This window comes from Mesocricetus auratus, unplaced genomic scaffold (genome assembly GCF_017639785.1).
Source record: "Mesocricetus auratus isolate SY011 unplaced genomic scaffold, BCM_Maur_2.0 Super-Scaffold_6730, whole genome shotgun sequence".
NCBI lineage: Eukaryota > Metazoa > Chordata > Mammalia > Rodentia > Cricetidae > Mesocricetus > Mesocricetus auratus.
The window spans coordinates 44,346,432-44,363,634 of record NW_024429184.1 but is presented as its reverse complement, the minus strand read 5'-3'; the positions used below and the strand labels follow the sequence as shown (position 1 = coordinate 44,363,634).

At 38.3% G+C, this 17,203-nt stretch overlaps 1 protein-coding gene across 4 annotated transcripts in view; it reads left to right on the top strand.

Annotated features, from left to right (window-relative positions):
• Slc26a7 (solute carrier family 26 member 7) overlaps positions 1-17,203 on the top strand; it is a 112,193-nt gene that overhangs the window by 14,455 nt on the left and 80,535 nt on the right. For all 4 annotated transcript variants that reach the window (XM_040741155.1, XM_040741152.1, XM_013110969.3 and 1 more), the window contains exons 3-4: positions 6,194-6,304; positions 13,388-13,560. In XM_040741155.1, coding sequence (XP_040597089.1) covers positions 6,194-6,304; positions 13,388-13,560 — 284 coding nt within the window. The remainder of the gene's footprint in view (positions 1-6,193; positions 6,305-13,387; positions 13,561-17,203) is intronic.

Here is a 17,203-nt window from a genome sequence, read left to right as displayed (position 1 = left end):
GTTTTCAGAAGGCAGCTTGTGCTTCTTGTCTGCTCTCTCTGTTTGGTTCCTCCCTCTGTCTCTTCTGGGTTCCCAGACCCTGTGTGCCGAGGAAGGACATGTTCTTGGGTGGTGACAGCTTGTTATCAGACTCTGAGGGCATGTCTCCACTTCAGGAAACGGTTTCTGTGGGTGTGCCACAAACCTGTGCTCCAGCTTCTTTCTAGCCCTTCTATCTTGTTTGCTGTACACCTGGAAATTCCTCATTCTTTAGTGTAGATGCTAACCAGTCTTCCTGCCTTCATTGTATCTATCCCCTCTTCAGGTAGCATCGAAGGCTTGTGCTGGTTTTTTTTTTGGTTTCTATCTATCTATCTATCTATCTATCTATCTATCTATCTATCATTCATCTATCTATGTATCTATCTAGCTATCTATCATCTATCGATCGGTCTGTCTGTCGATCCATCTATGTATCTATGTATCTATGTATCTATGTATCTATGTATCTATGTATCTATCTATCTATCTATCTATCTATCAATCATCTATCTAGTGTTTATCTGTGTGTGTGTGTGTGTGTGTATGCGGTTCTGTCTTCTCTGCTCATATCCAGCCTTTGACAATGTGACATGTGTACCTTAATCACAAGTCATGGAAATGCTTTGTTATTAGATGTGTTTGCCAACATGTACCTGCCTATCTGGAATGCTGGTAGTTTCCTTGCCTTCCATTCTACCAGGCTTGAGTGTCTTCCATATAACCTTTATAGCAAGCTTGGAAAAAGGCAAAAAGCAGTCTTCCCTTTGGAGAAAATTAGTCTCCTGATAACTTTCATAAAATTCAGGATGATAATGAGAATTACTTGATAGTTTTCACTGAAAATGTTTAAATGGTGTAGCATTTATAAACTCATAATACAAGACAGAAATCGTACCTCATAGATGTATAAAGACACTAGTCTTCTTTTTGTATTTTCACATAAAATTGCCATGCCAATCATGTAATCCTGAAACTTGTTGGCATGTGTTATAACACCTCACAGATTCTTCCTCCAGATTAATGGCCGTAGTTTCTACCCCAACATTTTAACAGCTGTAAATTATTCCATAGTATAATTGTACCAAAAAAATCTAGTCATCTCTGTTAGTGGTACACATTTAGCTAATTCTTGTTTAGTCATTCCTGTAACACATAGTGTTATGTATTGACACCCAGGCCTCTATATGAAGTTGCACGCCTATGGTAGTATTTCTTACCCACATGTTTTCATTTTACTGCCACTGTGGGTAACCATTCCTCTTCCACTTTGAGGTACTGGTTCCTGTAAGCCAATGCTATCTGCCATCAAGAACAAGAAGTGACCCAGGCCTGGCTAGTTAGAGACTGTATCTTTCTAGATACAATATTAACAGTAATTTGCTTCTAGCATGTAAAGCATACCTGTTAAAAGCCTTTTATTATTTTTAACATTAAAAAGTTGTATATTTTGTTGCTATTTCTAACATGTCTCCTTGAAATTCTCATTGTACTTTTTATAATTTTTTAATTTTTGATACTGTAACTGCATCATGTTCCTCCCTCCAAGTTCTCCGACATATCCCTTCCTAGTCATTTTTTTAACTTATAGATTGAAGTCTATTAAGACAGTGCAGTGGATCAAGGTGCTTGTTTGCCTCCAGGCCTGATGACTTGTGTTCCATCTCTAGGACTCACATGGTGGAGGGAGAGCATAGATGCTCACAAGTTGTCCTCTTGCCTCCATTTTTTCCCTTTGCATTGTACCCTCCCATTTGCATATATAATAAAATGTTATAAATTAAGGAAAATTTATGCATCTTTCAATTTAACACATGGCCCTACATCTGAGCCCATCATTTTCCTTCAGCTGCAGTTAGTTCTCATTCATTTTCATCTGATATTTTTCATTGACCACTCTGAAAGTCCTGGAGTTAGTTCTGGTCAGAGTTTTGAGGGCTGCTAAGGTCTCCAGGAGGAACAAAGAAGCCATGGAAGGGATAGTAGCTTCTTTGCTGGCTTAGTCCAGGATGCAGAGGTACTAGCAGTTTTTTTCAGACTTAAGCAGACAGTTTCTCCAGTGGGAGCTCTATGTACTGCTGAAGTTCCTGTGTAGGTCCATAGGATTGGGCAGGCCTTCTGAATCATAGTCATAATAGGTAAGTAAGACCGTTGTTTTCCCAGGAAACCCCTGTTAATCAAACACTTCTCTTACTCCTCAAACAATGGCATCATTCTTACTTTAAATGAGAGGCAAGTTCTCTCTCTCTCCCCCTTTTGGTTGACTGTGTCTCTTGGAATATCAAAAAGAATGAAGTTCACCATGTAAGGGACATAGTTATGGACTGAAGATGCAATCTCCTGGCCTGCAAATTTTTTTTCTAGTTAGCACTGAGGAAGTTGTAGGACAAGGAGCTCCTGAAGGTTCAAACTTCTATCCTCCAGAATCACAGACATGATCATAACACTTGCCTTCATGCATAAGACCCTGTACCATGTGAAGTACCATTTTCCATATCAGGAACATATTAAACAGCTTTCTATCCCAGAAACCAAGGAAACTATTTGCTAGTATTTCATATTTTAAACATTTTTCTTCTGTGTAAAGTGATCTCAACCCCACCCTTAGCCATTTTCTCCTCATAATTGGCCCATTATAATTAATCACTCAATAATCAGTGTAGATATTTTTCCTTTCTTAGGATCAAGTCATATGTCTGAATGTTTAGTTATCTCATAAAGTATATAATATTTATGTTACTATAAACTACATATGTGAGGTTAAAATATCAGGTTGGCATTTCTCACTGTATACTATAGAACTACAACATGATGTAGCACAATTAAGAGATTTAAGGGCTTGCAAGTGATAGCTCACCCAGCACTAGAGAGGCAGAGGCAGGTGAATCTTTGTGACATCATGGCCAGCTAGGTCTATATAGTGAGTTTTCAGAATATCCAGAGTGATGCTGGAAGATCCTGTCTCAACAAACAAACAAAAAAGGAGCTAGTTCAGTGGGTAGACTGCTTCTGTTCAAGCATGAGGTACTGAGCTCCATCCCTAGGACCCATGCTTTAGTGTGGGTTTATCCTTCCAGAGGCAGGATAGAGGTAACAAATCAGGAAGCTCCAGGACCCAATGAGAAACACTGTCTAAAAAATTAAAGTAGAAAAAGATGGAACCCAGTGCTGATATCCTCCCTGATCTCAATGCTCAATGCACACATATGTACATGTGCATACACACATACAAAAATAATAAATATGAAGGTAATTGCTGTGTAAATAAAAACACAGTAAGAGTGATACTGAAAAGAAAATGGACAGTATAGCTGTGGTGATTCCAGATCCTTACCTTCACCTGCCTCAATGTTAAAATATTCCAGATGTTTTCACTTAGTCCCAAATCAAAGCAAACATGAAATATGGTGAAATAGATCAGAAGAAAGGTTGGAAGAAAGAGGAGGTAGAAAGGAAATGGAAGGGCAGAGGCAGAGGGAAAAATCACCTTACACATATCTCCTATTCCACGAGATGGTTTCCCTACTTCCTCTTTCTGAAGGAGGAAGCTCCTCAGACACACACATCCTCACTTTTCATTGTCCTTACAACCTCACTGAAAAGGCAACTGGAGTGTGATATGTAGCATGGGATGGACTCTTCATATCCTTTTTTCGTGTTCCATTGTTGTATTTTCTCCATATTCCAAACTCTCACACACAGAATTCAACCCTTATTTCCTGGAATGAGAATGTCATCTGTCTGTCATCTGTTTATCCACCCACCCACCCACCCACCCATCCATCCATAGGCCAGTGAGATTCTTTTTTAAAAGTTGCTTATGCTGAAAGCTCTTAAGAGATGCTGACTGGTAGGAGGCATTCAGCCTGCCAGGGCTGGCCTGGCTTCAGGAGGAGTCCTGGATTAATTTGAAAATACTACCAGTGCTGCTTAACTCAATCTACCACTTCCCAAATTCCAGTTTTTTATAAGAAATGAGTAAGCTTTGGCCACTGGTTAGCTTTACTTATGTAAATTATCTTTACTGAAAGGGTACTGTTCGACTAGTGTTATGATTTATCAAGTGACATAAGTTGTTAAGTTAAAGTTAACAACTTTGATTTTAAAATAAAAATCTCAAATCCTTTAGATTGCCTGGCTTCATAGTTCTCATCACACACACATTAAAGCTTTAATAGAGCTCAGGCTAGACTCAGTGAAGAGGAACAGGAGACCAGGAGCTGCAAGGGTTTTCTATGAACTGGGCATTCAGAGTTCCTGATGGGCTGCTGCCATTTCTTTTTAGAAATGGACAGGACTAAGACAATGCTGTTTAACTAAAGACAGTTAAACATTGCTACTTAAGTGGAAACTCATGTCCCTAACACTTTTACATACTGGCCACTGTTCCAAATACTGTGGATCCACTTTGGCTTACATTTCTTTAAAGTTTCCCATGCCGAGTCTCGAGCACACAGCTCTAATTATGGCATCACAAGTCAGAGATGGAAAGAGGTTTCATCTTCCCTATCTGAGCACTGGTCACACACACATTCCAAGGATCGTTTTTACATTTAGCCCCATAACCTCTCCACACTTACTCAAAACACAAAATTTAAAGGAACTTGCGAAGATTCATGAGTTATGGAATAGAAATCTGAAGATTTTGCTATTCAGTATTTATCAAGAACAAGAATTTTGACTTTGCTCAAATGTGAGGTTGAGTACCTACTGCCAACTACCTTCAGCTTTTGTCCCCTTCCAAACGATGACACTGTGTGATTTTCATGGGGCTGTTACTGAAAAGCATCATAGAATCCCTGACTCATAGTTTTGAAGTCTAAAAGTCTCAAATGTAGGTGTCACTAGGATTGAATCCTTCTGATTCCATGTTTCTCTCATTACTTCTAGTGTTTTTTCACAGTCCTTAGTATTCTTTTGGCAAAAATAAACAATACCCCAATTTATACTTCTGTCTTTATCTGGCATTTGGGTGTATTTCTCTTGCTCTTCATAAGATGTTCTCTAAATGATACCATTCGAATTGAGTTAGCACCTACCCACATTACAAAAAAAATTATTTAAAGTAGGTTCCATAATGATCATAGTCTCAATATTTATTCAACATTCTGAGGGTTAGGATTTACTTATATGAGGGCCACAAGTCACCCCATGATGATAACTAAAGGTGTTGTGATAAGGATGGACAGTTTGGGCATAGTGCATTCCATTGTGAATAAGCTGTTTTAGCTGTTGTTTTCAGGGTTGTATTAGCTCTCATTAGAGCCAATAATAAGAACTAAAACCTATAAAATATACTATAATGCCAGAGGGAAACAAAGCTGTGATTCTGAGTTCTGGATGCTTGACCTTTCAATTATAATGTAGGGTCATTAAACGAGCATCTACAGATCTTAAAAATGTAACACCTCTAATAGAATGACTTTACAGGTGTAATTATAATACCTGTGCCCAGTCCTGAATTACTCAGTTTCTGGACACAGCCTTTCCTTTTTATGCTGATGTCAAACAAACTGCTCTAAAACTGAAGTCAAAGTGCATGTCCTTAATGTAGAAATCACTGTTTGTCTGATAACTTGTTCTCTTTCTCACCAGTAGAGATTGCGTCACTTTCTGGTCACCTCAGACAGAAGGTTATTGTAAAAGAAGAGTAGTACAACACACAAACCATGTATACTTTAGTGCCCATGAACAATAATGATGAACCATTGTGAGTTATAGTTTATGTACTCACTGAATAAGCAAAGTCGAGGTTTTTTTTTGTCACTCTAAGAACCTGTAGTTGACACACAGTATGGGTTCAGTGAGTGGAAAGTGGATAGGATTGTGTCTTGGCCCTGTTGCTGTACTCACCCAAAACTAGTACTTGTTTTGCTGACGAGTAGAATAATTCAAATAGCTGGGCAGCAGTGGCACACGCATTCAAAACCAGAACTAGGAAGGCAGAGGCAGGTGGATCTCTGTGAGTTCGATGCCAGCCTGGTCTTCAAAGAGAGTTCTAGGGCAGTCTCTAAACCTACAGAGAAACCTGTCTCGAAAAACCAAAAAAAAAAAAAAAAAGAATATTTCAAAAATACTCAGTTTGGCTTTCTATGCATTAGTCTTTGCTTTATTGTGTACTGTATCTTGAGGAAATGAGATGAGATGGTCCTAACTATTCTGGACTTCTTCACAGGGCTGTCCTTCGCTATTCTTTCATCTGTACACCCAGTTTTTGGTTTATATGGATCTTTGTTTCCAGCCATCATTTATGCCATATTTGGAATGGGACGCCATGTTGCCACAGGTAATAATTAGTGTCTATGCCTAAGCTTCTTATATAACTAACAAAATGGACTCAGGGTGGTTATTAGCTCTTGCTTACCTTTTCAAAACCATTCTACCCTACTGATATATGTGGGGTATGCTTATTTATTAGATAGATACTGTCATTTATTGTCATATTCCTGTGCTAAAAAGAAACTGAAAATAGAAACATTGCTGAGTTTACAATGGAATAAGAGAATGTAAAAATTTGAAAGAAAACAAAGACTATAATGTTTAGTTGGTCAAATATTGAAAAAAATTTGGGTATATTCCTTTGGTTCTTGAACTAAATGATATGTTTCCTTTAGGTAGACTCTACAGGACCCTTTAGTTGGTGTATCTTTTTGCTTTGTTTTTGTTTTTGTTTTTGTTTTTTGCTTTGCTTTGCTTTGTTTAAAGATAGGGTTTCCCTGTGTGTATTGTTGGCTTTCTTGAAACTTGCTTTGTAGACCAGGCTGGCCTTGAACTCACAGAGATCCACCTGCCTCTGCCTTCTGAGTGCTGGGATTAAAGGCATGTGCCACAGTGGTCCAGCTTACCTAGTATGTTTTGCCCTACCTCACTCTGTACCTCTGAGAAACACAAAAATGAATACAAAAGGTGACTAGTCATGAGTATCTTGATGATAGAGCAGGCTGCATTTTTGTGTGAGCTACACCTAAGCACATGCCTCATTTGTTGGTCATCACCTGCATGACCCTGGGCAAAATTTTGAAACTCTAGTTGTTACTTTTTAAATAAGATGACCTCTTCCCCATTCCATAGTAAGAGCTACACAATTAGTATATTGAGTTTTATTTAATGCTTACTTATATTAATGCAACATTTATTGAGTTTTCCTATTAGAAAATGACACCTTAATCTTAAATATTCAGCTAATGGCAAAATATATTTCAACGTAAATATCTGCAGACATTGCTATTCATTTTGTGAGAGATCTAAGGCTCTGAGGAATAACATTTATAATCTGTCACCTGTGGTCAGTTTGTTAGTGGTTGTATTACTTTCCTACTGTCACAAATTATTTCAAGATAAGTGACTTGAAACCGAGGAAGTTAATTCTATAGTTCTGGAGCTCGGTGCTCTGAATAAGTGTTCCAGACCCCAAAATGAGCAGTCAGTGAGGCTGTGTTTCTTTCTGTGTGCTTCAGCTCATTTTCCTGACTTTTCTGTCTTCTAGAAGCTTCCTGCATTTCTGGATTCCTGGATTTTCAATAGTTTTCAAGACCAGTGGTGGCATCTTCAGGTCTCTCTCTGACTCCACTCTCTTGCCTCTGTCTTCTGTTTTTACAAGATGCTGTGATTTCACAGTCTATATCCAGACAGTCCAGGATAATTATATTTTAAGACCAACTGACTAGTGAACTTAATTTCACCTGCTATATTTATGATTTCTTGCTATAGAAGAAGCTTATTTCTGGATTCTGAAAATTAGGATTGAAATCTTGGGAAGCTATATTTTTGCATATATATATGATTTTTCATAAAATGATTTGTACTTGCATAAATTTGGTTTTTACATCACTAAACTTTGTTATGAGTAAGACAGCAAAAGTTAGCAGTCATTACAGACTTGCCACCTGACAAGTGATCTGTGACTCGGTATTCTGAGGGAGCTTGTTAGGTATGCAAAGATACTGGCTTCCACTAAAGACATGCTGAATTAGAACTGGCATTTTCACAAGAGGTTTTACACACACACACACACACACACACACACACACACACACACATCTTTACATAATGACACATTTCAGTCAACAAAAATGGCATATCACAGTCTTGGCTCCTTTGCTCATCCGTCCTCCCTCTCTACAACTAGATTCTAGGAGTATGACTCAGTGTTTAACGGTGGGTGCCTGCTTCTTCTTCAATCAGCTATTGAATGAAAGCTCTAGGATGGCAACCAAGGTAGCCATCAATGCTGGAGAAACCCACAGAAACAGTTGACCTGACCTAGGGAGAGCACAGAGACCCAAGTCATAAAGCTGGGGAACCACCATTGGACCGAACCAAGCCCTCTGAATGTGGGTGCCAACTAGGAGTTCTGGGTAGTCTATGAGACCTCTAACAGTGGAGCCAGTGTTTATCCCTAGCACAAAAATGGACTTTGGGAGCCCATTCCCTATAGAGGGATGCTATTGCAGCCCAGATACTTGAAAGAAGGCCTAGGTCCTCCCCCAAAGGATGTGACAGACTTTGATGATCCCCCGTGGAAGGCCCACTATCCTTAGGGAGTGGGTGGGGGTAGCTTGGAGGGGGTCTGTGAGGGGCATGGGAGGATGGGAGTGCAAGGGAATGGGGGAATTGATATGTAAAATAAGATTGTTTCTAATATTTAAAAAATATAAATATGGCACATTGCATAACACTGTGGTTTATAATATTATATCACACTTGGTACCATAGTTGATGTAGTTTGGGTAAGGGTACTATGATGTGCATATAAAAGTGAAATTGGCCACGATGAATTAATTAATTCTCAAAATGTGTCTCTACTTTTATGATAAATAGTATATATATATATACATATATATATATCATATGTGTTCCTGTGTGTGCACATGTACATATATATGTGTATGTTTCAGAGCTATGCATATACTTAAAGAGATTTACATGTTCTTGTCTTAATGCAGCCCTTTAAAGTGGACATTAATTTGTATTATATATACATTTCAGGTGAACTAGGAAAAACACACAAAGTTTCTAATAACAGCACAGATTAAAATCACAAACATACAACTTACACCTCAGATGTGCTAAGTCTGGAACCCAAATTATCATTTGTTTCTTGACAGCAAAATGTTTTGGAATATTCATTGAATGAGAGTTTTCTTCCATAAAGATACAAAAGGAGAAAATTACAGAATGAATTAAAAATTGTTTTCTTCAGTATTTTCTTATTTGTTATTTAAAACAGGGTTTCACTAATGGTCCTCCTAACTCAGCCTCTGGACTGTTAGAATTACAGATGTAAACTACTTTACACAACCAGGAATTCTTAAACCTTATTGCTTTTAAGTTGTTCTGCCTTCTAATATTGTCACAGACTATTTAAATATGTCTATGGCAAGAAAGAACAAAAGGTTTTAGAATTGACTTCATGGACATTTCTTCTGTTTGACCCAAGATAAAAGAAAAAGGCAAACAAAATTTCCCAAAAGACTAAAATTAGTCTAGAAGTCAACGTCATGTATGTCATGTATGTCAGTTAACCTTCATAATCCCAGCACATGGGAGGCTTCAGCAGGAATTCTATGAAACAGGAATTCAAGTCCTGTTTGAGCTACATAGTGAGTTCTAGCTTAGTCTGGATCACAAAGTGAACTCCTGTCTCAAAACAAGTTAAAAATACATAATTTGATTATACTGAGATGTATAATTACATAAACCATTGCATTTCATAGGTACTTACTGTAGATGTTCTACTGGTTGCATAGTTTCAAAATTACAATTTATGTAAGACTCTTACTATTATGTAAAACTTATTTAATAAGTTATTAACAGCTATAGATGTGTCAAAATATACATTTCGCAAACTTCACAGTCATTCTACTGTACAATAAGTGTTGTGACATTCTGTTTTTGAATTTATACTTCTCAGAGCCTGCCAGACCTTCCTATTTTGGTTGAAAGTTAATATTAAAGTCATTAGCACTAGCAACAAATAGGTGATGCTTTCCCTCATGGTATAAATGACAGGGAAACTATAAAAATGACTTTTGGGATTGTCCTGTGATTTTGACCATAAGGGTCCTTGAATCTCTAAAGATGTCCATGTATATTTAATATACAAATAATATATCTCTTTTATTTGATCATATTTTGGTGTAGGTGGGATATTTATTCTCCCTGAGACTTTATTAAGAGACCAGTTACTATTGTTAAAGGAAAGTACCTTATCTTGGGCTTTACCCTCCCAGTTAGGTGTTCAGAATGCAAGATCAAATTACCAAGCATGATAAGACATTATACAAGAATCATTTTTAAAATTAAATTTGTTTTTTGACATTTTCATATATGTAAACAATGCATTCTGACTACTTCTTGCCCTTCCATCCTTCATTGTCTCCTTTTCTCCCTATAAAAACACTCTTTTCACATCCTTGTGCTGTATTCATGTTTTTGATTTAAGAAGCAGTATGTATAATTGGAACCGTCAGTATGAACTTGGAATTCTCCACTGGAGCTTATGGGGTTCACCAGTGGTTGTTCAAATGATGGCAGTGACTCCCCAATTCCTATAGTTCATCCTGGCCACAAGTGAAGTAGGAGGGCACCTCTTGAGTCCCTCCCAACCATTCATGGTTGGCCATTAACAGGCTCATTCTAGTGCAGTATCAGTGGAATTGAGTTCAAATATCTTTGAAAAGCAATTGTGTAAAGATGTTGAATGTGCTAGTTTATTTAGCAATTTGAATTTTTATGATTAATTCAAAATATGATTACTTAAAATATATTTTAAATACCATTGCACACAATATAATTGTGACGCACAGAAGTCATGGAAAAGAAACAAATAATTCATCCCTTGAACTAGAAAAGAGAAAAATAAATCTGTGAATGATCCTGATAGAAACCAAATTGTTTAAGACAATCAACATGTGTCTCACTGTCTCTTCTTTTTAATATTTTTAATTTAAATTAAAAACAAGCTTGCCTCACATATCAATCCCAGCTCCCTCTCCCTCCCCTCCTCCCCTGGCCCTCCAATAACCCCAGTGCCTCACCCCATACCCCCTCCCCTTCCCAGGGAGGGTGAGGCCCTCCATGGGGGATCTCCAACATCTGTCATATCATCTAGGGCAGGGTCTAGGCCTTTCCCCATGTGTCCAGGCTGAGAGAGCATCTCTCCATGTGGAATGGGCTCCCCAAATTCATTTGTATATGATACATAATGCATAAATAATGATCTACTATGTAAGGCCCCATAAATTGCCAAGGCCTCCTCACTGACACCCACATTCGCGGGGCTGGATCAGTCCCATGTTGGCCTCTCCGCCATCAATCTGGGGTCCATGAGTTCCCCCTTGTTCAGGTCAGCTGTCTCTGTGGATTTCACCAGCCCGGTCTTGACCCCTTTGCTCATCACTCCTTCCTCTCCGCAACTGGGTTCCAGGAGTTCACTTCACTGTTTAGCCGTGGGTGTCTGACTCTGCTTCTGTTAGCCACTGGATGAAGGCTCTAGAATGGCACAGCCTTTAGATATGCCTAGATTCTGTTCTTAATTTATTCTTTATTCGTCTCAAAATCAGAAAATTCCTTGAGATGTTCAACAATTTAGATTTACATGTTCAGCAATTTAAATATTCAGCAATTTAGAGAAATTTAGAAAAACTCAGTAGGATGCCATTTCAAAAAATATACAAATAAGCATTCGCCGAAAGATCGATAGAGTGGATCTTGGATCTGACACACTTTTCAGATGGCTTCTTCTGTCTTATTTTCAGTTCCTTCCTATCTTCTAAAAAGTGCCAGGGAATAGAATCCTAAACTAAAACGTTATTGCACTTGTTTTTCTTTTAACATCTGCAGTTATCTGTTCTATGACTTCAGTAGAAAGCATACTGGTCTCTGTTTGGGGGGAGTTTAAAGGCCTCAAGGTATGGCTCTTACACTTCTTATCTGATTTGATCTCAGAGTTATCCATCTGGGTGCTAGAATCTTGTCTCTAACTGTTACTCTGTTTCTAATTTACTTTTTATCACAATGTCTATTGATTTATAAAGAATACCTAGATCACAGAGAGACTAATACTTGATTTTTTTCTATGTATTTGTGTACCATAACTGCTCAGAGAACAGAGTACAGCCATAACAGCATTACTAACTCAGTCTCACTAAGATTTAGCTGAGTGGTTGGCACTTAGTGGGTGTTGACAACATGCCATTTGATGCTAACTATGATATATTTATATGATATTTAAGCCTTTTAAAAATGTCAAAGGATGAAGAATGTGCTTTTTGTAGACAAGTAGATCAAGGAAATAGTTAAGGGATTTAAGTCCAAGTCCATTGGGATCCATACTCCCATATTGTCCTAAACTCACAGAGTGTACCACAGCTCTTCTCTAACCCTCTACTCTGGTAAGAATAGAAGATAGTGTGCTGGGTTTCCACGGAGACCAGGTTCTGTTGGCCTTATCTTGTGTGAGATAAGTTGCCTGTATCCCGTAGAGTACCTTTTACCAAAGGCTTACACACAAACTGGGACAAAGTGATGACATGAGGGAATGCTTGCACAACACAGCATGTGTTTCTTTACCCTTTCCTGTGGGAATTAGCATTTCTCTTCCATGATGCTGCATTCTCAGGTAAGCTATGTCAAGAAGAAAGGCATTAGATAGAGCTCCTGTAAGGAAGAGGAGAACATATTGAGCAAAGTCCTGCTTATAAACAAGGCTGCGAATATTCTGAGGAAATAACCTAATAGCAGTAGACAAACATGGTTGGCATGGTGGGTTTAATCATTTTGTGAACGTTGGCATTTTGTTGCTGAAAATAAAGTCTACTCAGTTATGAAATCATAGCAGGTAGAAAGCATATAGTCTGGTGAGGAAGACTATAGAATTTGGGCTGCATCTTGGAAGGTAAGACCTTGTTTTAGTAGGTCAGAGGACCTTATGTTTTAGCCAGCAGGTTTATAGTTATCCATTAAGCTCTTTAAGCTTTTCTCCTTTTAGTCTCCTCAAACCCTAATGTCTGGGTACTAGTATCTTCAGTGGATAAGGCAATTTAGACCCAGAGTGATGTACTTTAGGTGGCATTGTAGGTATGTTGAAGGGCTGGATGTAAATCTAGGCCACAATCCTGCATCTTAGATATTCTCTATTCAGAGAGTTGGGAAAGTGCACAACTCAGAAAGACATGGTGGCTTGGTGGGCATCGAAGCAAGTCAGATGTACTGTTTCTTTCATGGGGTGGGGTGAAAGGCAGAGCAATGGCGTACACTGGGGTAAAGCATCTTTCTAATAGCTCTTGTTACCTTTTCACCAATCATGAAAGAATCCAATAACTTTAATGTTTGCATGGACGTTTTCTAATTACATTCTCATTTTCAGGCACCTTTGCCTTGACATCCTTGATATCAGCCAATGCTGTTGAAAGGCTAGTCCCTCAAAGCAGCAGGAACCTCACCACACAGAACAACTTCAGTGTGCTGGGCTTATCTGACTTTGAGCTACAGAGAATCGGGGTTGCAGCAGCAGTTTCCTTCTTGGGAGGAGTAATTCAGGTAAGCAGCTCTGAGCCTGGAGAGGACAGAGGGGGACAGGAGCAAGAGAAAGCAGGCGGTGTTGAATTTGTGTTTTTAACCATGGGTTTCTCTCTGGATGGTTAAAGGAAGAATGTGTTTTATGATTATGAAAATACATAGTGGTTCTATAAATGCTGGTTAGATGAAGAAGCAGGAATCAACAAATTGAAGACACAGAAACATTTAGTAAAATCAAATCTTTAAAAGTTTTTTTTTTTTGAATTTGCGTGGGAGGGAGGAGTTGAGGACCGAGGAGGAATTGGAGGGGGGAGAATATGATAAAATGAATTGCATGAAAAGCTTTAAAGATAAAAACACAAATTGAAATAAAATGTTAATATTTTTAAAGAGTGTTTTATGGCCTGGAGAAATGTCCTAGTGGTTAAAAATACTTACTGCTCTTGCAAAGGACATAGGTTCACGTCTAAGCAACCACATGGAGGCCAAAAACTGCCCATCTATTTTCAGGGGATCTAATACCCTTTTCTGGCCTCTGTGGGAACCAGGCACACACGTGGTATGATACACATACATGTAGGTAAAATACTCATACACATAAAGTAAAAAATAAGTATTTTTTAAAACATTGAATGGGCTTCCTTCATACAATGAGTCCATGCTGTGTTCATACATGACCAGAGTATCACTAAAAGGAATTTTCTGGGTGAAATTACATAGGAAGATGCAGCTAGCTTTCAGGAATGCCTCTCTACTTTAAGCATTTTATGATTTTGTTGTATACATGGGCGAGAGATGACACTTAGTCTTCTCGCTGGTAGGAGGTTTCTGGACTCAGATCCTACCAGTCTTTGCCTTTTTTTCAACTTTGAATGTCAAATGCTGCCACATTGACTATTGTCAGAATATCAATATTTGGTGTTTGCTGTTTTTAATGAAATGATCTAGATCCTTCAGAAGCAACTTTAAGGCAGATACGGTATGTCAGTCACTTTTGGTAACTGACAACATGCCAGATTAAAACAAGTTATAGGAGAAAGGGTTTAGTTGTACCCCCAGTTTCAGAACTGCCAGTCTATCTTCACTAGGCTTTATCTTGGGGCCGGTGATGACACAGAACATGGTAGAAGGAAAATCTCATCATGGGGTAGTCAGAAAGCAGAGAGAAGGTGAGTGGATTTGGAAACTGGCAGCCTCTGAAGCATCTGGGTTGTGGTCCACTGCTTACAACATGGCCTCACCCATCCCTAGTTTTCACCTCAGTGACACCACCAGACCATGACTGTGTTCATGGACTGGGTCAGAGCTATAATGATCTATCTAATCTTCAGGCTCAGCATTGCTTTGGGGAACAAATCTTCAACACATCAATTTTGATGATACATTTCACACTCAAATGGTAAACACACAGAAAGGCACTAAATATCAGATACAAAATTCTCCATTGAGTGGTCATTTTTACTTACTCATTTCTTGTAAACTAAATTATATATATATGCATATATAAAAATCTTCTTAGTGTTTGTGTGCTGGGATGATAGTGTATTTTGAAATATTGTTGTCCTATTATTTACAACATCATATATGAACAGTAGAAAAGGAGAATAATTGATGATTATATGAATATGAATAAATGGCAAGAAAAAATGTGATCTAGAAAAAAGAAACTAAAACCCTTAGAATATTGCCTTCTCACCATATCAGAAGGATCAAGTATGAACTGAAGTCTGCAGTTACTGAGAAAAATAAGTTGTTTTACCACAGTGACCAGGCAGACTAGTGGGCCCGTCACATTTTCTGTCTTTAGAATAGTTTTCCAGAAAGCAAAGCCCAGCTATATCACCCTGTGTCCTTCACCAAGAGTTTGTGAACATGGATGATGTCAGCATATACTGAAACTTGTGTGGGTCGGCTTGCTGACCTTGTCTTTGACGGGCCTTGGAAGACTCAAGAAAACACCTGGCCATGGCTGTGTCTCAGACAGAATCAGCTGTGTGAACTGGCAATTGAACTGGGATATGTTACATTGAATTTGATATATTCCCCTTAATTCCTGCTCATTTCAAATGAAAATGTCTGTATTAAAATGGAAAAAAAATCACAGTGCTTCCTCTTGCCCCATTATTTTACATTCCTCTTTCTTTTACCCAGTGTAGCACAAAACAGACAGTTAGAGGTGTACATTAGTACCTTGCAAAATTTATTATTGTTAATAAGACTAGAAACTACTTTCTTAGTCTCATTTTAACCATTTTCCACAAGTCTCAAATGATCACCTGTTATTTTATTATAATTTAGCATATTTGGAATAAGAACTTACATAGTAAAATATAAAAGTGGATGCCAAGATTTGAACAAGTAAACTAAATCTCATTGCTCTCATTGAAACTCCCTAGAAATATAAGAGTAAAGCAGGATATTATTAAAGATAATAAAATTGTTTCATTTCACGGCCTTTTATTGCTTGTAAAATGGGATCCAGATAGTTGTATGTTTTCTCTTATAAGCTTGTCAGACATCTGCTCTCCTTCCTCTGTCCCAGACTGGGGTCCTGGATGTGGATCTGTGAGTTAGTCAACTTGTAAGCAGATGCCTGGACTCATCTGACCCCCACACTCATCCGTCATGGTTGGGCTAGAACCTTACAGGCTGAGATCTTTTGGCTCCGCCTCCTCCATCATCACTTTATTGTTCTCTGTCCCAAGTCCATGGACAATGAGGAAAGTGTTCTGCAATCACAGACTGCCTTTCAACCATTCTTGGGCTGGTTTTCTTATTTTTATATTACTAATGCTTTTTAAAGTTTTCTGAAGCAATCATTATTGACCTGATTCCCAGACTGTGTAAATTAGAAATGTCCCCAACTGCAGAGAGCAGACAGGCCAATCCTCAGAGGCAGACTTTTGAGACATCAATTGCTTCAGATGGCGAATGGGTAGGTATCAGTGTCTGTCAGCACATTCAATTAACAAGTGGATCTGCTTTCTTTTATTATACAACAATGCCCGCTGCCTTAGTATGTTTTCAGTTTTCAATTTCTCTCCTTCCCTTTCTCCTCTCTCCCTCTGTCTCTCATTGATGATTGACCCCCCCCACCCCAGTGGTCTTTTCTGTGTTTCTTTCAGAATTCTTTGTCTTCTGTTGTTTTCCCTCAAATTTGAAAAGTTGTGTATGCGATAGAGATTTTAGCCCTTTAAATATGCTATGTGTTGTTAAAGTTTTTCTCTGTTTTGACCATTATACAATTATATTTTACCATGTGCAATTGAAAAATATATGAAAGTAAATTCATCAATCTTCTTTTAATTGTCAATGAATTTTATAAAAGCATTGGAAAGTGTCTCCATTACAGTGAGTTGATAGAGGAATTGATATACTTCTTCCTCCTATTACTGTGAGGACTTAGAGTTTGTTTTCCTTTGTATTTGGTTTGTTGATGACTGAGGAAAACCTTTTCCATGTTCCTAAGTGCAATGGCCTAAAGAACTAGGATGTTAGCCTGGGGGTGGCGGCATATGCCTTTAATCAGGCAGGTCTCTGTGAGTTTGAGGTCAGCATGGTAAACAGAGAGAAGAGAGTTACAGGACAGCCAGGAATATATACAAAGAAACCCTGTCTCAAAAAACTGTGTGTGTGTGTGTGTGTGTGTGTGTGTGTGTGTGTG